Source organism: Equus quagga, chromosome 3, assembly GCF_021613505.1.
Source record: "Equus quagga isolate Etosha38 chromosome 3, UCLA_HA_Equagga_1.0, whole genome shotgun sequence".
Taxonomy (NCBI): domain Eukaryota; kingdom Metazoa; phylum Chordata; class Mammalia; order Perissodactyla; family Equidae; genus Equus; species Equus quagga.
The window spans coordinates 7,720,232-7,747,498 of record NC_060269.1 but is presented as its reverse complement, the minus strand read 5'-3'; the positions used below and the strand labels follow the sequence as shown (position 1 = coordinate 7,747,498).

The window sequence follows — 27,267 nt, the reverse complement described above, 5'->3', positions numbered from 1 at the left end:
GAACTTGCATTCCTTTCTGCATATTGCTAAATTGTTGGCTGTGAATGCAATTGGTTAATAAGGATCTGGTACCTTCTTTAGAGACACAAAAATCTCACTAACAGGAGTTGTTAAAAAGGACTGTAGAGATTGTTGATAGTTTGATGTCCAAACTAATAACTCGAAGGGAACTTGAATAACAAATCTCTTGATGAACTTCTGGTGCTTGCTTTGGATGAGAAAATACATTCTTGACTCTCATAAATTGCTTCTTTGTCTTCCTGCTTCCCTCCTCTGCCTCCCATGGGCACTACCGCTGTCTTCTCTCATTCCTCAAAGGAAATATTGCACCATAAGTTTTCTAATAAATTTCTTTCCCAAGAGCAGTAGCATCCTAAGCCCAGCAACGACTCAGATACCCACTAAGGTACAGAGTTTCATTTCAGACTGTTTCCACTGCCCACTCCAACCTGCAGAAAGAACTTTCTTCTTTTTATTGATGATAGCTTTTGGGAGGGAGGGAAGCCATGGATTACCTGCTCCAAGGTGTGCCCTTATGAGCTTTTGTTCATCCACATTTCAGACTCCTTCATCCTACCCTGAGACCTTTCATTTGTGAGGGAAGAGGATGAAAAGAAACGAGTAGGGGACTAATAACAACTGCCTACATCAAGTTATACACATGGACATACACAGGCTCATTAACAGACAAGTGACCCCTGATCATGCCCATCTCAACGGACAACCACTTCTTAGTACTGGACTGCTGAATTCTCTTCCACACATCTATTTCCTTCATTTCTAAGAATTTGAAGAAGTTACTATCTGAAAACAAGGTTTTATTTCTGTTTTTTTATTTTCTCCTTATTCCAGGAGAGAGAAGGCCTCGAAAAAACTAGAGATCCTGAGATTTGGGTTACTCTGTTACAATCATTAAAACATGCATACACATACACTCACACACACATGAAAAGAAAGGAGAAGAAATCCATGAGGGCAGAGAGGGATGGGAAAGGACTGGGAAACTTCTGTAGAAGACAGGAAGACGACTGCTTAGAATAAATGGTCAGCAAAAGAAAGAGAATGTTGGACTATGAGTGGGGCAAAATCTCAGCTACTGCACAGGGGCTGGATATCGAATGGCACAAAGGAAACAACCAGGCAGAAAAATGACTAAGCTGGAATGGCAGCTACATCTCACCTTACACACTACCTGTGTCTGCTTGTAGTGTGTATCTGAAGAGCTGTGTGGAATACACATTTGGATCAAGATCTTTCCTCTGTTGACCTCCAACAGCAGAAATCAAGGTGAGACTCCAGAACTCTGCAGGCTCCAGGCTGGACTCCTCCCCATGTCTTCCCCCAGATGACTCCCACAAGCTAACCATCACCATCTGCTTGGGACCATATGGACTAAATTTATCATACTCTTTATCCCTGTTTATGCAAGTCACCAGGTCAATCCTCATGCCTTCAAATGTCACCCCTGTATGCCTCTGTGTATCCCCTTTTCTGACTTTGTCTCTTAGAACTTCCCGTTTCCTGAAACTCTTACACTAAGTGCTCTAGAACAAATGATTGTAGTCATTAGCAACATCTCTGCATCCTAAATCTCTTCTCTAAACATTCCTCTCAAACTTCTTACTCTAACTGAAACCTAAACCACTGCTTCCCTGAAATCTACTCAAATGGTAGATATTTACCCTTCACATCCCAATTAACCACTGGACTCGATGGAGCTGTACTTATGCTCCTGGCCCACCATCGCTCTTCCAAACTATTTCTTCTTCTCCTTTTTCATAAACTTCCAGATGATATCAGCCTATATCCTCTAGATCCCAGCTCTCATCCCTTAAAGATTTTACCTTCTAGTTGATTGTCATTTTCTCCAATATACATGTAGGTGATTTTTCCAAAACTTTGGACTTTCGGGTTCCTGACTTCCTCTCTGCCAATCATTTGTCATTTTCTCTACTTGATCCACTTTCTTCCATGGTCACACTCTAGACCTTGTCATTATCAGTATATAGTCTCCCTCCAGGATCTCAATTTCAAGCCTCCAATCCTTTGGCCACCATCTATTTTCTTGCCAATCTACTGATTCAACTCCAACAATCTCTGACAGCTAGAGTCTGTTCATCTTTTCGCAGTGCCCGCTTCTCTCCTCACTCGGCCTAAAGTTCATGCATAATCTTTATAATCATTTTATTCATTTCCTTGTATGCAAGGAATACATACAGTTTGTTTGCCTTCCTCTAGCTATCTGATAGATGCTGAGCTAAACCACATTCCTAGTTATATATAACTCTCCATCTGATCCCATGCCTGAATGTAGCTGCAGAAGAACATGCATACATGCTAACTGGTCACGATCCTTAAGTGGGCCTTTAATGCCACCTGGCAATCACACTCTGTTACCCTTAATCACTCTCTCCTTCACTCTCTTAGATGATTATTTCACATCTTCTCTCCTCGATCTCTATCACCTCCTCTCCCATCTTCACTCTCAGCTGATAACCTTGACTCATACTTCACTGAAAAAATAGAAGCAATTAAAAGAGAACTTCCACTCCACATCCAGCTCCCAGCACCACACCCACACAACTTCCTGCTCCTTTATCCACAAACCCTTCCATTTCCTGAACTATCCACGTTCCTAGCAAAGGCCAGTCTTCTCACTTGTGCACCAGGCCCCATCCCCTCTCATCTACTCAAGGACACCAACCAGCAATTCTCCCTTCTCTCTCTCTTGCATCATTGATTTTCTCTCCTCTGCTGATTTTTTTCTAGCAATGAAACAAAAATGTTATTATTTCATATTTTTTAAAAAAGCTTCTCTTGATTCCATTTCCTCTTCCAGCTACCTCCTCTGTTCTCTTTTTCCCTTTATAGAAAGAGTACTTGAAGTAGCATGTGGTCTGCCCATCATCTATTGAATCAACCCCAGTCAGACTTTCACCCACTACTCAGCTGAAAATGCTTTTATCAAGGCACCAGGTACCATGACATTACTAAGCTGCTGTCACTTCCTCAGCTTGTTGATCAACAGCATTTTATAGAGTTAATCATTTCCTCCACCTGAAAATAACTTTTGCTTGGCTTCCAAGACACCACACTCTCCAGATTCTCCTCCTACTTCTCTCGACACTCTTCCCCATCCTCCTTACTGGCTCCTCCTCATCTTCTTGACCTCTAAAAGCTGAAGCGCCCCAAGGCTCAGGCTTTGGACCTCTTCAATTTTTCATAAACACTCACTCTTTTGGTGACCTCATCCAATTTTATGATTTTAAATAACATTAACACTGAGGGCTCAAAAATACATCTCTCTGGTCAAAACCTCTTCTCTAAACTCCAGACTCACATCCAACTGCCTACTCAATATCTTGGGCATCAAATAGACAAATCAAGCTGAATATGTTCAAAACTCACCTGATTCTTCCCTCAGATCTGCTTATCACACAGTCTTCCCCACCTCAGTTAATGAAACTTTAATTCTCATTAGTTTCCTTGTGACCCCAACCTTCATCCCTGACTCCTCTCTTTTGCTCTCATCCTACATTAAATCCTTCAACAAAATCTATCAGCTCTATCTTGAAGACAGATCCATAATCCAACCACTTCTCTCCATGTCTCCTGCCCGCTGCCCTAGTACATATAGGATGCCTCATCTCTCACCTGAAGCATTCCAGAGGCCTGCCTTCTTTCTACCCGTGCTCTCTCACAAGTTAAGTCAGCTTCCATCACTTTTCTGCTAAAAACTCTCTAATCACTTCTCTTCTCACTCAGAATTAAAGCCATAGGTCTTAAAATAGCCTACAAGTGCTTCCCTGACCTGGGGGCCCCTTCTGCTCTGCCCCGACATCCTCCTTCTCTTTACCTCCCTCATCCTACTCTAGCTACGCTGGCCTTCTTTGCGGGCCTTGAGCACGCCAGGCTGCTCTCTCCCTGGGGCTTTCGCACATATCAAGCCTTCTTCTAAAATGTACCTCCTCCAAAAAGTGCAGGGCTTCCTTGCTCGGCTCCTTCAGGTCTTCTGGCCATCCTATCTAAAACGACACTCTGCGCCCCTTCTGCTCCTTCTGCTCCACTGCTGTATTTTTCTCCCTCTCACTTACTGCCATCTCTCCTTCTATATGTTTTACTTACTTCCTTGGTGACTGTCTCTCTCCTCTCAGGTTCTAGATTGTAAGCTGTTTGAGAGCAGAGTCTTTGCCTCTCTTATCACTGCTCCATCCCCCCAGCACCTAGGACAGTGCCTTCCGCATAGTAAAATAACAGCACACTTTTGAATAAATAGATGAACAAATGATGAGCCTGAGTTTATATTGGCAAAAGAATGCTGTGATTATAATATCTGAGATGAGTTAGGAAGAGTTGAGTGGCTGCCTGGGAGTTATATATTAAAATCCACATATTTCAGTCATAGAGAGCATTCCAGAGAATTCCCAGAAAATAAATTGTTCTCTGTTCCAATCTAAACCACTGCAGCAGAGCACTTAAGAAGACAGTCTCAGAAATAATTTGCATGAAGCAACCCCTACAGAGCAAGGACTGGTGTTAATGCCCGGAAGAAAATTAGAGAATAATACAGTCTCCAAAGGCAAACCAGAACCAGACAGCTGCAGCACCTTTTGCGTCTTGTAAATGAGGGGTCAATAATAAACACATAGATATATAGCTCCATTATTTGTACATATATTTGTGCCTCATTTAACTGGTTAGAAAACAATACATAGTTCATTCCATATTCCATTAATTCCATGAATTCAATTCTCTGCTATTCCTTTTTGTTGCCATTAGAAAGTCCCAGGCTAACAGAATTGTTTTGGGCATTTTTAAAGAGAGGTCCAGACTAGATGGATCGAAATGGCATTTGTGAAAAAAAGACTTTCGTTTAACGCAACCCAGATAAACACTAATTGCTACCAAATTGCTACTAACATGATCTTTCCTATTTCATGACACAGGCTGTGTTAATACCTTTTATGTTCTGTCCTGCCTATTAGAACCAGCATCACTCTTGCTAAAGTGGAGGTTGAGAATCAATATCCAAAGATTACAGTATTATAATAAGGGTTACCATTCGCTGATATTTATTGAATGCTTGCTCTGTTAAGCATTTTGCAAACATCTAATTTAATCATCACAACAACCCTTTGACCTCAGTCTTGTTATGATCACTATTTCACAGCTGAGAAAAGTGAGTTTTGGAGAAGGTGATTGCCCAGGGTCACTCGGCTGGTAAGAGGATAAATGAGAATTTGGATTCCAGCACACACATTTTTAATGTGACCTCCAAAAATGCTTTTGTGGTCTGAGTCATAAGTATGTGAGCATATGCTAAAGTCATTGTTGGGTGTACCTTCTTGTTGCTAAAGGCCTGCAATTTGAGGAACATTAATCTTATTTGGAAAATGGTGCTTTAGACCTTGCCTTCTGTTTTTGAGAAACAGGATCTAATTGATAATTTTGCATTGCTACACCTTAGCGGCAAAACGTCAAGACCAAAAATCAGGACAATTTAAGAACTGTTAACCTTTAGTGTCATATCTAGAATTACGTCCAATAAATGATAAGTGATACCCTTTATTTTGAAGTCACTGCAGTAGAACTAATAAATTTTATACATGGTGAAAGTATCTGAACTCTCTGAGGCTTTTATCGACTTGTAACTGGCTATAAATTTTTTATGAACAAGTTATAGAGTCTATTTTTAATGTCTGGAAGTTAACCTTGTTTATAACATTATTAGATTATGAAGAAATACTGCATAAGTAAGAGAAGCATGAGTAGACATTAGTTTCAGAAACAGGAAGCAAATGCTAAGATTTAGCCTCTTTTCTGAATGTACAAGAGATGATAAGATAAATAAATTACCACTTTGATCTTTTAAAGAAAATAAAAGTTAACAGATTTATAACCATTTGGGGAAGAAAACTGAAAACTTGAAGCTGGTTTTATTTTTTTTTTTAAGAATAATACCTTCTGCCAAATTTATGAATTTTTCCCATAGCCTTTAAATGATTAGAAGCCAAATGGTATTTTTGGATTAAATTTCAAAATTCTCATGGTAGTTATGAGACCAATTTTATGAAGAAAAAAATTTTCATCCAAATTTCAGTCTAAGGAATCTTAGCACGCCAACACAAGCGATATTTTTGGAAAGCCGGTGCAGCCCAGACTGCCTTTCGTTGAGAAATAACAAGGTCTGGAAAGTCCTGGTTTCTATGTTACATGTCATAAAGCTCCCCAGAAACTCGGGCTTACAAGCAAAAGAGAGGATACTTTTTCTTCTCTGCTTTCATATGCCATCATAGCTTTGAGCTTTTACATATTTAGAAATAGGAATGCTTTGACTTACCAGTTGCTTCTTTTTCCCTCCTGGGTGTTCGGAAAATATTTTCTGTTCCCTATTCTATTTGACTTTTAGTAGTAATCCCGATGGTGATGCTCTTTGACTTAAAAGTTCCTCTAACTATCTACTATGTTAATCTAAGGATGAATAAAGATCTTTTTATATTAACAAAGGTAGATTAAAAATAAGATTTGAGCTTCCAGATAAAGGATACCACCACCGTACACTTTGAAGTGAAGCTCCGAATGTCTCAGGGAGATGTTCTGAAGTAGAGAAGATGTGGACGTGGGCGACAGACAGACCTGAGTGAGCCTGGGAACATCACTGAACTGCTTGTGGGCTCAGTTTCTGCATTTGTAAATTCGGGCGAATGCCTACCTCATGACATTTGTCTGCGCTGACTGACGAAACGTCACATGGAACGCCCCAGCAGGAAGTCTGATACATAGTAGCTAATTAGTTAACTTCAGTGACTTTAATTCCCTAATCTCTATTTAATGTACATTCTTGAATAGTAATAATAAAGAACCAATACGAGACAACAACATTTACCTACTGCCTAGTAAATTCAGGTGACTGAAGAGAATCAATCTCATATTTTGTGTGGAAGTCAATTTTAACTTTTTTTATTCTTGGTGAATTATACACAGTAATGACAATTAGAACACGTGCACTTTAGAAATTCCTTTCAGATTTCATAATTTAACCTACACTGCAACTCAATGATGTAAGCACTGAATGTATTGCTATTGTCCTGTTTTAGAAATTAGAAAAATGTCACTTTCTGAACTGGAATGATGTGACGAGAGTGGAGCTGGAACATAAACTTGAGCCTCTGGGCTCTAAGTTTTGTGTGGTTTCGTGACATCGTGTTGTCTTCTCACAGAAATAAATCTTCTTCCTTTTTATGATATGTTAGTGGACAGTTGGCCACTATTAGAAAAATATGTGAAGCTGCTAAAAACTTTCTGAGGTAACCCAAGAACTGAGGGTGGTCTGTAAAGCTGGTAAGAACTGAGTATTTACTGCTGAGAGACTATTTTTCCAAAAAAACCCCTAAGATCTTTCATACAATTAATACACTTGTTATACTTTAGGATGAAGTGGACTTAGTTTCACTTAGGTTAACTTCATTTTCCATGGGCTCCTTTTTTGGCATTATTTATCATAATTTTACCTAAATGAACTAATAATTTCACTGTCCATTCTCTAGCATACTGCAAATTTAGAAAGTTAATGAATTAACATTAAATTTGGGTAATATATAATAATACACTTTAAAAAACCTAAAGTAACATGTTAAAATTATAAAATATTTTATATTCAATTTCATAGGCATTTTTGGAAGATGTTCACATGTCCATATGGGAATTTGGATGTTCTTTCTCTTTTAAAGTAACTAATGTACCTAAAGTTCAACTTGATTATTCAAAAGAGCACTAAAAACATGTCAAATAAAAAGATTTATAATGGAAAATAAGTTTGATAAGGAATGGAGACGCAGAATATGAAGATCTTATATATTGGGATAAAGGAATTTGGCTTTATTCCATAGGTCAATGTCAAAAACTACAAAGGGCTGGGATTTTATCTTACCTACAAGCTAAAAAGCTAAACTGCTACTGTTTCACGATGCTGAATCTAGGAGACATGGGTCTCCTAGGTCAGAGACAAAGGACTTTATAATTCACAGCAAAAGCAGTGGCTAAGTGTACCAGTTCCCCACACCTGCCTCCCAATCCCATGGGAGTGATGCAAGGGACAATGGTTGATGCCTACACATGCAGTGGGGTTATATTAAAGAAGAACACTGAACTTGGGGATTCACAGCTTTTACAATAAGCAGAAACAAGTCTATTTTTCATCTGAGAGGAGGTGTTATCTAATCCCTATTGCTCCCTGCAAGCACCACCCTCAGAAATGGCTCAGATGAAGTGCAATCAGGGCCTTTCATTCTTGTCACACCCCAAAGAATGTGCAGGGATTCTCAGGGTGACAGTAGATTGCCTTTCCCAACAGCAAGCAGCACTCCACATTTTTCAATGCTAAGAAATGCACTCCTCTAAAGGATAAGAAATATTGCCATCAGTGGCAATGCCTTCTATGCTGGAAATCAGCAGGTGGGAATTTGAGAGGAGAGTAAGTTTAAGTATGAGAAGATATTGGGGGACTATAGATTGAACATAACTGGGCTCCATATATTCCAGGATACAAACAGGCATTCTGAAGATGACTTAGAATCCAACAATGAAATTTACCTCTTGTTAACTTAAAATTAGCCAGGATTATTCACTTTCCAGTTCACTCAGTCAAACACACACACACACACACACACACACACTCACCATCAACATTTAGCACACTATAGTAAATAGTGGAGTCCGCTAGACACTTTAATTCATGGCGTAAAAATCTTCGTCAAAAATATAAAAATCTCAACATCCCTGGGTCCGAATAATATCCAAAATGTGTAATGTTGTCTAGTCATTATCAAATGGATGTGATGAATGAATAATGCAAACCCTTCACTTAAGCCCATAGTTTCAACCTCTTCCCATTCTAATCCATATTTTAAAACTAATTAAGAGAAAAAAGGATAAGTTTGATTTTATCCTCTTAGTTCTCTATCCCAAATTGTAATCAGTTACCCATGAGTAAAAGGCATACAGCAGAGAAGAAAAGAAGCCAGAGCCTGGAGAACTAGTTGATGATAAATGAGAAGTAAAACATCATTCTTGGTCAACATTCCAGGTAAGGGTGGCCAAAGTCACTTCACAGACAAAGTGGAATTCCATTGTTATTTTTGACCTATCTACTTTGCCAGCAAAGTTAGCTCTATATGCAAACGTCTGAGGCTTCAAAAGTTATTAAAGGCGAGAAAATGGACTTTCATAAGTCTCAGTGACACTTTAATAAATTCAACGAGGACAAAAAATAACTTTGGGCTGCTGTAATACATCTGTGGGTAACGAGTGGTTCTTCTTTGTCTGATACCAAGCCAGCTGCCATGCTCTCACCTGATTGCAGGTATTGATGTCTATGCCCCCCTTGAGATATTCCACGACTTTGTCCAGGTTGCCTGCTCTGGCAGCACGGAGGAAGCTTGCATTGCTGTCAGACTGGGAGAAAAAGAAAAGACTTTTAGTGAATTATTGATAAAACAAAGACACGTCGAAGACGAAAAGACAAGGATGATTATACTGCAAGGCAGAAAATATTTAGCTCCTAAAAATTTCAATACTGAGTTTAAACATTGAATAATGGTTCATAGTATAAGGTAGCAACTTCACAATATTTCTAGAGAGTTATTTAAGGATATTAAAGTCAATAGGAAATACACTCTATTAAAGAATGCAAATGAACCATTAAAATGAAAATAATTGCTACTGACTTATTCTAAATCTTCAGCCACAGTGGAAGACGAATTTACACTATCCCCATATCCACTGTGACCCTTTCGTTTTAGCTACAGGATGCTAGTGACTTTATACTGAGCCTAATGTCGAGCCTAACAGGAATCAGAAGACTAAAAGAAATGGGAGACGCTGGGTTTCTTCTTTCTCTCCTTCATTGTTTGGTTTTCAGATGAGTCTCAGGGAGAAGGCTGAGTAGGGGTCACTCGGCAGTCATCTGTCCTCATTAGAGGGGAATAACAGAAGGCTCCGAGGATGCTTTGAGGAAAGAGGATAGCACTACTTGGCAGGTGTGGACTGGGCTGATGCAAATTTTGTGATCCCAGTGATTTTGGAAAAACAAGATTAAATTTAAACAAGCTGACATAATACCAGACTAAAATGCCTTGGTAAAGATGATCACTCTTGATGTGCACTGCTTTTTAAGTCCTTCTCTCTCACCTACTCCTTTCAAAATCTGATCCGGGAAGAATTGGCTGAATTTTCCCCATGGAAGGTCCTGACGAGAGCTGCTCGAGAGGCCCAGCGGCAGGCACCCTGCCCCTCCAGCTTGCTGCAAGAGCCTGACTTTCAAAGCTTAACACAATAGTGATGATAAACGTTTGTCAGGTTCTAAGACACTTGCATACTTTATAATTCTTCCTGTGATAGAATATCTGTTTAGAGAGAAAGCAGTAGCACGCAAGGGATGTCACTGCCCTACTAGGATGTGAGACAAGGTGTGAGGGCTCTGAACCCAACATTCTCCTCAGCAGGCCACACTGCCTCCCTCCCTCTGAGAACGCACTCAGCAGGGGCTCCTGGCACACTCTGTCAGAACTATTTATCACCACCGGTCACGATGCACAAAGATAGAAATGGAAGGACTTTCTCTGAGAGTCTCAAATATGGAATTACTTGATACTGTTAAAATGATTTACACATGGGAAGACTGAAAACCCTAGGACTAAATTAGCTCACATTTAACCGAAATACCACAATGGGTTACATGTTTACAAGTCAAAGAGATAACTGATGAAAAATTGAAGGGGATGCCTGAAATCTATACATCTGGAACTCATGCTGATTCCTTAGAAATGACTCATGGTGTGATTAATATCCCTCCCTCCCTGCACCACTCTGATGCCTCACTGTCGTCCTTCCTGAAAGCTGTGCCCGTGGCAGGTGCCCCGAGGGTATCTGCAATGCTGCAGGGACCCAATTGTGACTCATCTTTAAATGCCTAGTCTATGGAATTACTTTGCAGTTTGGGGCAAATTCTAAATTTCAGGGAGATTTTCCACCTTCAGTTTCTTGCTACAGCACTTAAAGAGGAAACATAATACTACTCACTATGTTATGTCAATATCTCACAGGAAATGTTATTTACCATAAGACAACAAAAATTAAATATTAGGTCACAGAAAGTTTGACAATATTATTTCCCATATATAGTTTAAAAAAATAAATCTATGTGCTATATCTTAACATTTGTGCCTAGAAAGTACTTCCAACTTGTATGTGAGGCATATTAATTATATGTGATATTTATTGAGTGTTTACTGCAAGCCAGGCACAGAGCTAAGTATGATATGTATAATATCATTAATGCTCACAGTAATACCATGAAGAAGGAACGATTATTATGCTCATGTAATAGGTGAGGAAACAAGTTTAGAAAGTTTCCAAGGTCATAAAACCATTCGGTGGAAAATCCACGATTTAACTCATGTTTATCAGCTTTGGAGCTAGTCTTATCTGCTCTTCTGCCTCACCCCTCCAAAGTGACAAGGCAGATGTTACTACAGATTCCTAACCTATGAGCTATAATCTATTTTGTTTCTGATAGCCATGGTTATCTGATGCCCTTGGTCCACATATTCACTCTGTAAATCATGGCACTTGCTAAATAGAGTGCTTCAGCTGGAGAGAGAATTCTCAGCTGACATCCTAGTCCTCACATTTATCACCCATCTATATACACCTAGAAAAATTAGGAGCTGGCCTGAGATAAACTACTTAGAAACATATTCATTTGGGAATGAGGAAAGAGGTGGTAAAGTACACTCTCGTGAAAAAACCAGTTGTCTGTCTCTCTGTACATGCCTAATATGATTAACCGTAGGACCTAAGATCAGGTTGCTGTATCTTTCTTGTAAAAAAAGAATGCCAAGAACAGGTAGAACAGAAGGAAGTATCTGACCCCAAAGGGATAAAGAGACACCCGGAGACACCACTGTGGAAGTTAAAGGGGGAGATGTTGGTCTGAAGGGAGCTGCAGACGTCACTGAGGAGTACCCAATAGACCCTCTCAGAGCCTTCTCTAGGGACTGGACGTGACATTAAGGACTGTTTTTGCTGTTACATAATAACATGTTTTCATCACTGGTTTTCTCTTTTCTGAATCAAACTTCTGAAAAGTAGATGCAAGTCAGAGACTTACAGCCAGTCCCTGAAATTTTAGCAAAAAATGTTCCCACTGTTCTTGAGGGGCTGGACCCAATGGAATTGTGACATCTGAGCCATCCTGCCAGGGAGCTCTTCAACAGCTGAGTCACAGGAGATTTCATAGTAGATTTGCTATAAGTTGGATTCTTCTGGAAGCATGGTAAGAGATTTAGTTTTCCCAAAGTGAGAAAATGCATTCAATGAAAGTGTGATTATAAATGGTTCATGAACATGGGTTTCAAGAACAAAACTAAAATGAGACTTCAAAATTTAAGTACAGATATTGACATTATTGAAGGTCAAAAGTACAGATGTGCACAGAAATATATATTCTTCTCTCCCTGCCCCATAGACGCATGTACACACTATGCTACAACGAGGTCAATCTGGGATTAAAGCTCTTGACACAAGAGCTTAGGGTAAACAGTAGTCGATCTGGTTATCTTCGATCAACACAGAGATGAAAGAGGATTGAGAAACTCATGGTGAGAGATGCAGCAATTTTGACCATGCTGTTTCCTTCTGAGCGTGAGAAAAGTCAGAATTTTAAAGTGAAGTATAAACAGGGGGAAAAGCAGGCTTTCAAAATAGACTCTTGTCTCCTGGCTCAACCAGGAGATTTCACACATAAAAAGCACAATAAAGAGAAAATGAGGCAAGAGCAAGTCCTCTGGAGAAAGTGTCAGATGAATATAAGACTGCCCTCTTCCTGCTCTGCCGTTCTGTGTCCCTAGGACTCTCAATCCTAAAACCAATTGTACTGATGCCTGCAAAGTCGGACCCTGGACGAGGAATTCAAACACTGAGCCCCATGTATTTTAATCTGCAACAGATGGATGACATTAAAACTTGCCCCCTTTACAACCCTAGTGTGGCATCTCAAGCTAAGAAAGAAAAATTTCCTCTTAAATTCTTCTTGACACTGGTCTGTACATTTTTTTGTATCTGAATGTTAGAAAAACAGAATACTTTCTTAGCACCCAGCAGGGTGGACATGAAAGGCACAGAGGAATGTGCATTCACAGAGCTACATTATATCCCAAAGGAATGCTTCCCCAAAGGGTCTAGGAATCCACAGGGCTCCATTTTAAAAAAATTCTGTGCATTCATTTCAATAATAACCTAATAAGGAAAATATAAGCATGTTCCAGGTCATCTAGATGGCTACCATTTAACTGAGTACAACCATGCAATTCTGGTATTTGACTTTGTGTTTATAATTCAGTGCATAACAAGCGAAGTATAGATGACATATAGATGCATGATATGTACAAAGTTTTACCGTGGTACAGAGAGTGATCAGAGAATCTGGTCATCATATGTGGCAGGATGGTAGAGACATGACGAGCCAAAAGAACCTGACTACAGGGGGCTGACCCATGACCGAGTGGTTAAGCTCATGCTTTCTGCTTCCGTGGCCCGGGGTTCACTGGTTTGTATCCTGGGCGTGGAACTACAAATCACTCATCAAGCCATGCCGTGGCAGCATCCCATGTAGAAGAACTAAAATGATTTACAACTAGGATATACAACGTTGCCTGGGGCTTTGGGGAGGAAAACAAAAAGAGGAAGATTGGCAACAGATGTTAGCTCAGGGCCAATCTTCCTCACCAAATTTGAAAAAAAAACACAAAAGAACACAGTGCACAGTAATCAGCAGCAGCACATTAAAGCTGCAAATAAACATGAGGCTCTGTGTTATCTTTGTATGGTCCAACTTGCACCGACCATTAGCAGTGAGTGTACTAGAAAATCCACAGGGAAACATTTTTCAGCTCCCATTTTAGCTTTTAACGGATTAGGTATACATCTCTACCACAACACTAATTTCACCTCCAAGTAAATAAACAGAGCTTTAAGCAATTATCAAATGGCATGCCATTAAAATTGACATTAGCAAATTTCTCTGATAGCTTTCAGTCTTATAATTCTGAAGTAGGAAACAAAATCTTAAACATATTATAATGGTTTGTACAACATGCTAACAAAAAAAGGTTTTCTTTATATGGCTTCCCTTGAAGTCAAATTCAGAAGCATATTAAATTACAGAAATCGGAGATTAAATCTTTTTACTGTTAAACCCATTATCTATGATTTAGTTTTAGACAATTCTATCCATACTATTAGGTTGGTGTCATTTATTTGGATAATACTAATTTTGTAGTTTCATTTATGCTTAATTTGTAAAACTTTCTTTTTAGTGGTGGTCTAAGATTTTAAGCAGTTTTATGTAGTTTTATCTTTACATTTAATTAACACTACAACAAAAATAACAACACCAGAGGTCATGAACTTTGTTTATACTTTAAAAGAATGGATACATCATTCCAGTCTAAGAAGCACTCATGCGACGGTGGGAGTCAGTCAGCCGTCCTCCCAGCCCAGAGAGAGTGTGGCAGAGCCCCTCTCTTCACTGTCCCTGGCTTATAGCGCGCCTGCCACCAATATCTGCTGACTGATGAGCCCTAAGGAAAACACATGTTCCTTGTGGAATTTGAAGAATTTGTTTATTCTCTTAGGATGCAGTTTTTGCATCGTAAAAACAGGGCCACTTACCTTCCTACCCTGAGATCCACATTTTTATAGCAATACAAAATAAATAAAATTTACCAAAATAAGTTGAGGGGAAAAACTTTAATATGAATATCACGAAATATGGAACATTTCTATAGTTCCCTGGGTCTTTCCTAGGAATGTGGGATAAGGTAAATCCACGTTCAGCAAATCGTGAGTTGCATGATCTCTGGTGTTTGTGGGTCTCAGTTTCCTTAGCAAAAATAAATGTACTTTATAGAGTTGCTGGAAGTATTAAATACAATGATTTGAAGGTGCTTAGCCCAATGACAGGCACAGAGGACACTTACTGAGTTTGTTTTATAATTGTGGTTTTTCTTGCAAATCATAAATGCAAAAAACAACAGCAAATCAAAGCACAGATGCACCCACGTGATCTTTTTAAAAATGAAGGTTGCTACCAGAGGACCAGAGTATTTGAAAATACTCTGATATTTGCAGGTGCAGGAGGACAAAGAGCTGGGTGTGTGTGGTCTGTCTCCACCAACGAAGATTTTACAAAGCACTCTCTGTGATATATCAATGCTTTTACTTAAATAATCATACTTTTGCCGGATTGTTTAAATAATTTAGCTCCTCTAGTAGTTCCAATTGTTATTATTATCTTGTCATAAAACAGAAATTTAGGGGCAAATGAGTACTGCACACTAGATGTGCTGGAACTTTTTAAAAAGAATTCCACAAGTTGCCCTCCTCCAGTTAGAACACATAAACGACAGGTAAAACACCTTACACCACAAAATCCCACTTGATAATTTCCGTTCAGCCGCCACTAATAACAAAAACTGCTGTAAAGTAAAAGTTTGTTCACTTTAGTTCAAACATGCAGACTAACACACATTTTCAGGTTCACTTCAATCGGTCTTTAGACGGCCACTAAATGAAAAATACTGACAGATGCTCTAATACTTAGAGAGTTAATGCAGCTTCCCCACAGATTATTTACTCCAGCAACCTATGTGCTAAGAAAATTGGTTCAGATATAGGCGTTCATGTTTTTCCTTTTAAAATATTATCTAAGATACTTATTAACAAATAAAATTGAGAATTGGGATCAGAACAATGTCTAAGTTTAACTAAACAGATAAATTATGCCTGAATATTTTAAGCAAATACCTTTTTGTTATGCAAGATCACTTGAAATGATATTTTTATAAAACAAGGATCTTTTTCTTTATCTTTATTACATTTTGACATTGATTTCCACTAGCACACTAAATTATTTCACTCATCATGCTTTCCCTAAGATTATCATCCATGAAATGTAAAAACTGCCTACAGCATACCAATTCCATCCTTTTCAAAGCATTATTTGCAATCCTCTATTGAGATTTGTGACTCCCTTGTACAATTCTTATACTTTAAAAGAGAGTAAAACTGGAATATTACACAACAATGGGAATAGGAATGAATGAACCATATCTATATGCAACATCAACAGCTCTCACAAAAATAATACTAAGCAAAATAAGTCAGACCCAAAAATGGACATCCTTATGATTCCATTTATCAAGGCTCAAAAACTGGCAAAACTAATCTGTACTGTTAGAAGTCAGAAGTTTCTGGAAAGAGGCAGAAAATGGAGTCTGGTTGCTGGAAATTTTGTAGTTTTGCTTTCTAGTTCTGGGTGTTGTTAAATGGGCATGTAAACTTTGTGAGAAATATCAAATGAATATTATAATTTATGCATTTTTCTGTTTGTATGTTATAATTAAATGAAATGTTTACTTAAAAAAGATGGTGACACTGAAAAATAAGTTCCTAACTTATACAATGGTGACAAAAATCACTGAAGAGTAAATAGATGAAAACCTTAGTACTCAAAAGCAGTATCTTTTTCTGACAGTGGAGGCACGTTTTCTAATGCTGACTATTCATATTATGCAAGAGTTTTAATGAAAATTATATTTGCATATATTTAAGGTACTACACAGTCTAAGAGACAACACAAACTACTAAATATCACAATTTTATTCTTTAACTGAAAAGAAGGGTTGCTAAGTCAAATTCTAGAGCATCTTTTCTTAGTTGCTCTGACGTCTATGAGGCTTTGTAATTATAAAAACTGCATGGTTCTACTTGATCATACATTAATTATACTATTCATTTGGCATTAGTGAAATTTACTCCACTTCTCTTATCCTTTGTCCAAATTGTACGAATAATACTCCTCTGATATTCAAAATGTTTACTACCAATCCAGGAAGACCAGATTTGGTTCAGAGATCTCAGTTGTTAAATCTTCTAGGATAAACATAGGTGAAGTAAGTTGTTTGAGACAATTTTATATCTGAAAAAATTTTTGTATACTTATGTTTCTCTGACACTCACTTTTCTGAAAACTTAGTCAAATATTAATAATGTGATGATATGCTTCCTCAATGAATTAGAATTACTACCACAAGAACACAAAAAACCTAAACTAGTAGGAACAGAAACTCTAAACCAGGAAAGACAATCATGATGTACATTTGATAATTGTTTTTTGATGAATATTTTATAGTTTAAATTCACTACATGATAATGAAATTTTCAAAAGTGTTTATATATATATATTTTAAAGAATTATTGAGCAGAAGGAATATGAATTTCCCAGTTAGCATTTCATGACACAGTAGAAGTCTGACGTGAAAAGTGACCATTTTGCTCACATTAGTTTGGCTTTATAAAATATTTCTATAACTAGGCTCATTACCAAGATACTTATTACAATGAGATGCATTGAAACTTTCACTAAAATGGGAACTTTTACAAAGATTCGTGGAAACTTTCTTAAGCGTTTATCATTCTCAGTTTCCTATCGAACTTCATGGTGAATTGAAAATCTAAGAAACTTCTCACAAGGTAGAAAATCAAAAGGTTTTGATTGCTTGTATTCTAGGCATATGTTCTGCCTATGATTCTGAAACACCTGCGGAACTCAAAAATTCCATCATCAGATACAAAATGTCAGAGCCAGCCCTGATGGCCTCGTAGTTAAGTTTCAGCGCTCTCACTGCTCTGGCGGCCCGGTTCATTTCCCGGTTGCAGGACCACACCACCCGTCTGGCAGTTGCAGTGCTGTGGCAGCAGCTCACATTGAAGACCCAGAAGAACTTCCAACTAGGATATACAACTATCCAGCGGGGCTTTGGGGAGAACAGAAAAAATAGAGTAAGATTGGCAACAGATGTTAGTTCAGGGCGAATCCTTCCTTGCAAAAAAAAAAAAAATCACTAAAAAAAAAGTCAGTTTTTCCTGAATTTAAATGGGAAAATGGTAAGTTTGTAGATGGAAATATTTGTGGCTCCTTTCACAAATTTACAAATCTCTACCAAGAAAATCAGAATAATAAGAGAAACATTTTGCTATAGTTATAGGTGAGATGTAAGATTAAATAACTTGAGATTCATCTTAAAAACTTAAATGGAAGAACATTGCAATTGAATTCTTCTGATTTTTTCAAGTGATGAGATACACTTTGAGAGGCCTCAATTACATGAACAGATTTAAGACATTGCTGCTTCAGTTCAGTAAGTACTTTAATGATTGCTTTGGCTATTAAACTATTTATCAAGGGTTAATATTTCTTCCTAAAGAGCCTATCATCCTCCAGAGAATGATATGTGACTAGGAGACCAGGATGCCCCACTTTTGTTACTGGTTCCTCTGGGTGTAGAGGTATCTTATAATATCATTGTTTAATTCCACACACAACCTCTAACACTAGGGGCTGCTTGAACTGATGTATTTGAAAAGTTCTGCTTATTTTTTTATGTTCAAAATGCTGACAGTGCAATACCAAGCAAACTATTCTACAAATCCTATACCAAATATTATAGTTTTCCCATAAAATTTCCTAATATTTTCAATAGCTAAAGTAACAAGGATATCTGCATTTAACATGTTAACAATAAAAATAATGAAAATAATTGAAAACTTAGAGCTCCACAATAGAAGTTTAATAATCCACACCACATCTATAAATGATTGAATTCTAAACAGTTCTCTATCACTGCTTTGGGATCTCCAACTGGTATTAATTGTGTGTAAAATAATGAAAACTTATTTTTAAAACAATCTGTATCCAAGACCTAATCTCTTTCCTAATTTCCAACTAGCTGGACATCTCTGTAAAATGTTCTGCCAGTATCCTAAACTCAACATGCCCCAAATGAATATGGGTCAAAACATGGAAGAGCTTATCAAGCTTTTATGTACTGTTCACAAATTTCCAAAGGAATTTCCTTTTGGACTGTCACTGATCATAAAAAAAGTAGGTTTTATAAATGAATAACAACCAACTATAATAACATCTGGGTCAGGAGAAAAAAGAAAAAGCTTTTGATATAATTGGTAGGAACAGTTTATTGAATTCTTAGGTTTTAGTCTCCCTTGAAGGCCTTTAGAACTGTCAGGATATGAAAAAACAAACCCGAACAAGTGAAAATATCTTTCATCAATTTTTTATTAGTGAGGCATCCTACAGTGTTAATTTACTATTGCCCCCTTGAGGTAAGCATCGCATTTTTATCCCCATTGGTCTGATTATTCTTCATCTTCAGACCATCTGCTCTGAGGCAGACATCACTCAAACAGAAGCAGCTTCATGACAGAGCATAGACGAGGTGCTGACCCCACCTTTATGGACAGCACACACTACAAAGTAGATTGCTTCTTTAGCACTGAATTATTCAGGATTGAAAAAAAAAATGCATTCTTGCAATGACAGCTTCACAATGTCTTCTTTTATAATATGACCTCTATTTTCAAAGAACTTGCATATATTTTTCTGTCATGATACATATCCTTACATCGTTGATTTTCGTGGGGTCTGTTAAGATGCATATGGAAATATAGAAGGGCTTTTTGTTTACAACAGCCTGGAGTACATCTGTAAGTGTCAGTCAGACTGATTTTTCCAGGGAGTATCACTTAATTATAGCTTATCAACCACACACCATGACAACCTGACTCTACTTGTTTAAATGCAATTCTGAACTCATTTATACCATTTTCAAAAAAAGATCAATTCAGAGAAAATGCATAAGTTATTCAAATATTTTATTTTCATTTTTTTAGTAAAGTTCTACAATATTAATATCCACTCCAGAATAACATAGGAATTCAAATTCATTACATTCTGTATCATTTGTTGTCCAAAGACAATATTTTAATTTTCTAGGAACAATAAACCCAAGAACTCTGTTTGTGCCGCCCTTGAAGTTTCTATTTTTTGGGGGAAATCTTTCTAATTATCAAGTGTCGGGAATTTCAGCATGATAATTATGTTGTTTATTAGAAATAATTTGTGTGTCTCTAGTCCCTTTCATTAAACTATTACGTTCATTGTCATCTGTAAGATCACAAGGGCTCATCTTTCTAATGTGCATATAATTTTTGAGAAGTTGTTTATTTACCCCATTCTCCAAAGTATGTGGGTTCCAAAAGGGCATGCACAGCTTTTAGTCTCTTTTGAACATTTGTGTTTATCTACATGGACAGTGAGTGCAAACAATGAACTTTAGAAGGTGAAATTCCAATCCTAATTAAGTCAGCATTATGCTAAATGTAATATATAAAATTATTTTTACATCCATTTCCTGATCTCCATCATGCTGGCCTTGAGGTACACAGCAGAATGTCAACAAACTTTTTAAAATTAAATTTAAAAAAACTCTAAAGAATATGTAATATGCATACCGTATAAGAAGGAAATCACGTTCCAGTTTGACTCACTGAAAAAATTACCGAAAAGATCTATAGTTGTTCCTGTCTAAATGTGTACATATTGGAAAAATCATAGCTTCAGTTTGGAAAAAGTGGAATAAATTAGTCAAACAACAGGTTATTTTGACAATAAATAGTTAAAATATTTAACCAGTCCTTTGCAACAATTTAGTTGAGAGTCAGACAAATACTTTTGAAGCACTGTGTGCCAAGCACTATGTTAGATCAAGGAAGTGAATGTAGAAGAAATAAACATGATCCATCCCCTCAAAAGACTTTAAGATCTGCATTAAAAAATAATTTCAGGGGCCAGCCCCATGGCCGAGTGGTTAAGTTCGTGCACTCCACTTTGGCGGCCCAGGGTTTCTCTAGTTCTCATCCTGGGCGCAGACCTCACACTGCTCATCAGGCCATGTTGAGGCGGCGTCCTACATAGCAGAGCCAAAAGGACCTACAACTGGGATATACAACTACATAGTGGGGGGCTTTGGGGAGGAGAAAAAAAAAGGCAACAGATGCTAGCTCAGGTGCCAATCTCTAAAATAAAATAATAACGTCAGCTGCAATATGGTCCATGAATTAGAAGGGGCAAAAGTGGATCCAGAGAGATCTATTTAGAGGCAGTAGTCCAAGCAATAGATGCTTGCTTTTTTTTACAAACATATTTTATATTTAGATATAGAATAGGAACAGCAATATAGTGTTTGATAAAGTTGCTGGTGGAAAGTCAGGTGGAAAACATAGCAGGCACAGGGAACAGAAGATGCAACGTCACGGTGTTGTGAAAGAACGTAGTGTGTAGGAAACTGTAAGTAATTCAGTTGTATGTGAATTATAACGATCATGTTGGCAACAAGAAGTAAAATTCTGAGAGTCAGGCAGGGCCCGGACCATGAATATTCTCGTATGCCGTAATAAGAAGATGGAGTATTATCCTGTAGGTGAAGGGACAGGAAAAGCCAAGATCAGATGTTGTTTTAAAATAATCCCTCTGGAACACATGGAGATGAGTTAGAGGGGGAAGAGAAGGCAGTTGGTGAGACAATTTGGGATACTATTGCAATACCCCTGGTGAGCAAGGTCGTCAGGGACAGCAATATGGGAAAAGAAGTGATTTATCATATATGTAGGGAAAAGAAGGTATAAAACTGGGGGAAATTGAATTTGAGGGTTTATGGAAAAGAAGAAATTAAAGAAAACTTGGAGACGTCTAGCTTTGGCATGTAATGAGTGACGCGTCTGACCTGGAATCCAGGGGAACAGAAAAACCCTAAAATTGGAGAGAGCACAATAGTTTTGGACTGATTAAATTTGAAGAGCTATTGCTGCACAGTAGTGTGCTGAAAATGCAAGACTAAGAAGTCCAGGAGAGAGTGTGGACAAAGACACGGGCCACAGAGCAACTTTCACTCCTTACCGTTTCTCTGTCCATAAAACTCCTAGGAATCGGGAAATTCACCCATTAACATCTTGCATGAGATGCCAGGAAGTGCTGTTAAATAGAAATTGCAGTATATATATATATACTGCAGTACATCTGTACATTGCAGTATGTATATACAGGTACATACATATATACATATGCATATGTATATACACGCAGTATGCATATATGTATATATATATACATACACACACATATATATGAGATATATATCAGTGAGACTGAAACAGAATTCTGTACAAGAGGTGTCTCATGAGCTCAGAATACTGATATCATGCAGCTGACATTTTCCCCTAAGACCCGGGCACAACTGAGATATCGCTTATATCCTCAATGGATGTGACCTGCTGTAACTTTCTAAATTTACCCTTGTGCTTTGAACTGCAACCATCAAGATGGTTTGAGCAATTCGATTCTAACTCTATACAAGGTATGCAGCTTATGAAATTTTACACTGAAATGTAAAAGATAGGATGGAAAACCGGCTAAAAAAATGTGTAATTGATTAATTACAGTACATGACACATGGCAGTGGAAAAAAGATTAGCGAATCAAGTATTGGTAGCTTGCACTGCCTTCTTCTTTCTTTCTTTTTTTTGTTTTTTTAACATTTTAACTTATACTACAAAATCCCACTGTTGGAAATCAGTCAATAAAAACCCCTCTAGTTATTACTGCATTTCAAAGAATATCTGAACTTCTTCTGAGGCAGCTTTCAAAGCACATTCTTGAGTCGTTGGGAGAAGAGCACTGGCATCAAATGTAAAGAAAGTTTTGAAAAGGAAACTCCTAATTCCAACATAACTGGAAACAAAAGCAGGGCTAATTCATCTCATGGAACTAAGCTTTGGTTCAGATGCCCAAGACCCTTTTAAAAGAAAAATCAGGCTTAAGCCAAGTTTAATGAAAAATGGAGAATTCTCTACTAGTTGTTTTTTATTATTTGACTTCTACAAGAATTTGTATTAAGTGAAGCCTGTGGGTCTACTTCCCAGAGGCTTGGGATAGCTTCTCCAGAACACCCTCTCAAGCTACCCTCTCTGCACAACTTTGAACAAATTTCTTTACTCTGGGGTCCCCTAACACCCTGAGCATTCAATCACTCATAAATATTTGCTGACTTCTGGTGATAAGAGCACCATGTTACACTAAGTGTTGTGCAGGGGCCCCAATTTATCTGTTTACGTGTCTATCTCCCCAACTAGCCTGGCCCTCCAGGGTAGATAGTCACGACCCACTCATCTTTGTGACTCTACTGCCCAGCACAGCACCCAACTCAGAGTAGATCAATAAATATTTGTGGAAATGAACAAAAATAAAGGAACAAGTTCAACAAAGTGAAGTTGGCCAAATAGGAGCACCAAGCAGCACTGGCCAATGTGAATTAAACTAGTGAAAAGTTTGGTGGATCAAGTAAATTTTGGCAGACTTGCTAAATTTTAAAACTTGGTGTCAAATCTTTTTTTTTTCATGCTTTTTCTCCCCAAATTCCCCCAGTACATAGTTGTATATTTTAGTTGTGGGTCCTTCTAGTTGTGGCATGTGGGACGCCGCCTCAGCGTGGCCTGATGAGCAGTGTCACGTCTGCACCCAGGATCTGAACCGGCGAAACCCTGGGCTGCTGAAGTGGAGAGCGAACTCAGCCACTTGGCCATGGGGCTGACCCCTGGTGTCAAATCTTGATTAGCAAAATTTATACTTGTTATATTAATTCACCTGGAACTCATTACTTAAGATTAAAATTGTTTTTCAAAGTCTCCTATATAATTCTATCAGATATCCACAATAAAACCAAATAATGCCTAACTCTTCCTAAGGGTGAATCAACAGAGTAATGGGTAGGGATGGCCTCCGCCAGTATCATTATTCTTTTACAGCTGAAGTCATGAGAAAACTACTGGACTGAGCAATGGACTTGATGAGATAGGCTCTGGCTCAACACTCTCTGACTTTAATTAGGTTAACGGATAGTTGGCAATGATGACATTAGTAAAGAAATTAAATATAGAAAGAACAAGTATCTTATGGATACTAACTACACAAAACCATTAGTGTCCTGTTTCTTAGAAATAAGAAACTATAATTTTGCTCTTCTCTGGGGGAGAAAAAAAAGACTTTACATAAAGTAATAACATAAGCTTTTATTACTGTATAAATCATACAAAGAAAAGAATTACTGACTACGCAGTATTTCTGAATGCATAACAGCATACAAGAATGCATTTCAATATCCCCAGTAGTTACAGTAAGACTAGTTAACTTTCTAAATAAAAGGGATCATTGGTATGTTTAACTTATTCTAACCAAGATATAGAGGAGAGAGGCTGTTTTCTTTTAGAATTATTAGGCATATAAACTATACTTCCTCTCAGTTATAAAGAACCTATATATTTAATTCCACCTTTACATTCTTATATAAATATCTACCTGAAATATGACATATAAAATTAAACTATATGTGTGTAAGTGGTGTGTTTGTGAATTTGTGTGTATGGTGTGTGTGTATGAGTGTGTGTATGGAGAAAGAGAGTCATATACCCCCATATAACTTCCCTTGAAGGCAGAAAACAATGTCCTACAATTCTTAGAATTTCCAAATCCTAGTTAAAAGCCTACAATGACTAGCCAATAAATATATTATGATGATAATGGATCCTTGGGAAAAATATTATCATATATTTTACTCTTACGCAAAGCTGATAACAAGTAATATAAACGCAAGTTATTCTAGTTTTAATTGCTCGAAAGTTAAACTTAGAAAATTGCTATGCAAGAGCTGGGTTACTTTTGGACATATAAAAAGACAGCATTGGAACTTGCTGTGCAAAGCGGTAGTTAACTGTAGCCAATAAGACCTTGTTTGTCCAGCAAAATCAACTTAGTTAAAATGTCAAAATTTTTCTTAAATATTAACACCATAGATACTTATTACTGGTCTTTGACTAAGAACCAGGTGGCAGGCTACCTTTGTCTCAGTAAACAACAAAACTTGTGAAACTAAGAGATGTTGAGAATTTCATTTAAAAGATGTTTCGCTTGTGCCGTTTCTGATTTGCAGTCCTCTAGAGCAGGAAAGCTCCACTTCCACTTGGTTTCTTTTTCCCACATATAAGAAACATGGGGACTTTAGCACTGAGTTTCTTTTGCTGATATCTTTTCACAGGTGTAACTATTCATTTAACCCTGATGATGTAAAGTAATCGTTACAAAGATTTAACCTAACCTAAAGCCTTTTTCTCCTGGTTATGGTTTCGAGTAAGAGAATTAATTATACGTGTTTTGACTGGGTTTACTTCACTTTTTTACCACCATATTTTAAGATAAGCAATTGTCAAAAGGCACATTGAGCAAAAAGTTAATTCTTCATCGTTTTCACACGATTCATGAATATTTATGTAGTTTTGGTGATTGCTTATTGAGATTTCTTAATATTTTCCTACAGAATATGGACTGACATACACACATTAGGATTCTACATGCCGCCTGGACTTACTTTGTCCTTTAAGACGTCCGCCTACTTATGAGACTTGACAACATGCAGTTTGCTTTTGTGGGCATACACTCTGCTACGCAACCAGACCGCAGACTCCTTGAAGGAAGCAATAATGGTTTGCATTTTTTGTATTTCTTTCTCACGCTTTCTGCTACAATATTAATGACTAACGCTCCTGTATGCCAAACACTTTTATATTCTCATTTAATTCTCATATACCACCCAAATGAGGAAACTGAGGCTTAGTTAGATTAAACCACTTGTCCATGGATTTTTAGTAATAAATGCCAGAGCTGAGATTAGTGCCCAGTCAGTCTTACTCCATACTCCATAACCACAACTACCACGCATTACCATCACCCTGGCTCCCCGCAAAAGGGCCACATACCTTTTCATTGCCGACTGACTTATAGCAGCGTCTGCTGCTTCCTGCTCTGGGAGAAAGCTACTGTAGCCACATTCCCGGCCCAGTGATCATGTTCTGATCTCCCTTGTTGCCCACTTCCCTTCCTTGTGTAGGGGCAAGGCCAGCGTTTGAACCATACGGCCCTGACACCTCTGGAATTCCAGATTTCTTGTCTTTAACACTGCTACCCCAAGAGTTGTGACTTTTAAAAACAAGTTATATTATTTCAAAATATGGCTGCATATTATCCTCAACAAGCGAATCTAGAGCAATGTTTCTATCACAATTGTCACTATTACCATGCAAGGAAAAAAGTTTTCAAGCTCCACAGCATGGTAGGCTTCAAAGACAACATTTGTTCCTCTGTTTTCAAAGCAGCATGCAGACTTTTACTAGCTCATACTGACATATTTCCCTGAGTGGGATTGAAAGCTGGACTGCTTCCAAGATGGATGAAACTTCTCTCAGCTGTTCTTAATTAATCACCACACCTGCTAGTTAAACGTTGATTACACCTATAAGAAATGATAATAGTAATCCTATTTTCCTGGTGAAAAGGTACACACAAAAAGTCTTCTCTCCAAATTAAGTGAAAAGTTAAATAAGTGTAGAATATTAAATAAAATAATTTGTTATGAAACCTAGAGAATACAGAAATAAATGCTCCATAAGAGTATTTGTCTAACACTATACAACTTTCTATGTTCTTTAACCCCTTTTTTGTTCTTACAAAAACTTTCTCTTAAAAAAGGTAGGGGGATCATTAAAAATATATATATATATTCTCATAATAGAACATCTGAAAATGAACGAAAAAGAAAACACAATCAGCCAGCAGCCATAACCCCATTAATCAAACTCGGCAGATTTTGATGCATTTTCTTCTAGAATTTTGCTATATACACTGTATAGTATATACACCCTGTATATGTGTGTATAGATAATGTTTCTACAAAGCTGGGGTAATAATACTCTGTCTTCTACTTTTAAAATCTAACGTTGCCAAATAACTTTTGCCTACACTATTCAAAGTTTGAAGGAAAGTCTAAATCTCCTAAGAGTTTACAGATAGATTACAATTGTTTTTAACTTTCCCTAATCATTTGTAAAACTAGTGCCTTTGATTTTGATTATTGTCAAGAATGTTGTGATAAAAAGTTTTGTACATAAGTCTTTGTTCCTGGCTTGATCATGTCCATTGTTTAAATTCCTAAAGGTGGAATAACCACGTCAAAGGATGTAGATTCTTGGCACATATTGTAATATTGCAAAACTGTCCTCAAGAGAGGCTGGATGAAAAGATACCACCACGGCTGTTTTTGGAAGAGCCTGTCTCAGCAGAACAGCATGCTCAAATTTGCTTTGTTTAATTGATGTGTATCTCATTGTGGCTTTGATTTACCTGTTTCATTTTTAAAGAGTTTGAAAACTTAGTCAAACATTTATTGTTTATTACATTTTTTATCT

At 37.6% G+C, this 27,267-nt stretch overlaps 1 protein-coding gene across 1 annotated transcript in view; it reads right to left on the bottom strand.

Moving 5' to 3' along the window:
- Nucleotides 1-27,267, bottom strand: part of ANK2 (ankyrin 2) — a 223,803-nt gene that overhangs the window by 185,378 nt on the left and 11,158 nt on the right. Inside the window, exon 2 of the mRNA XM_046656002.1 lies at nt 9,352-9,453. Within this exon, the coding sequence (XP_046511958.1) occupies nt 9,352-9,453 (102 nt within the window). The remainder of the gene's footprint in view (nt 1-9,351; nt 9,454-27,267) is intronic.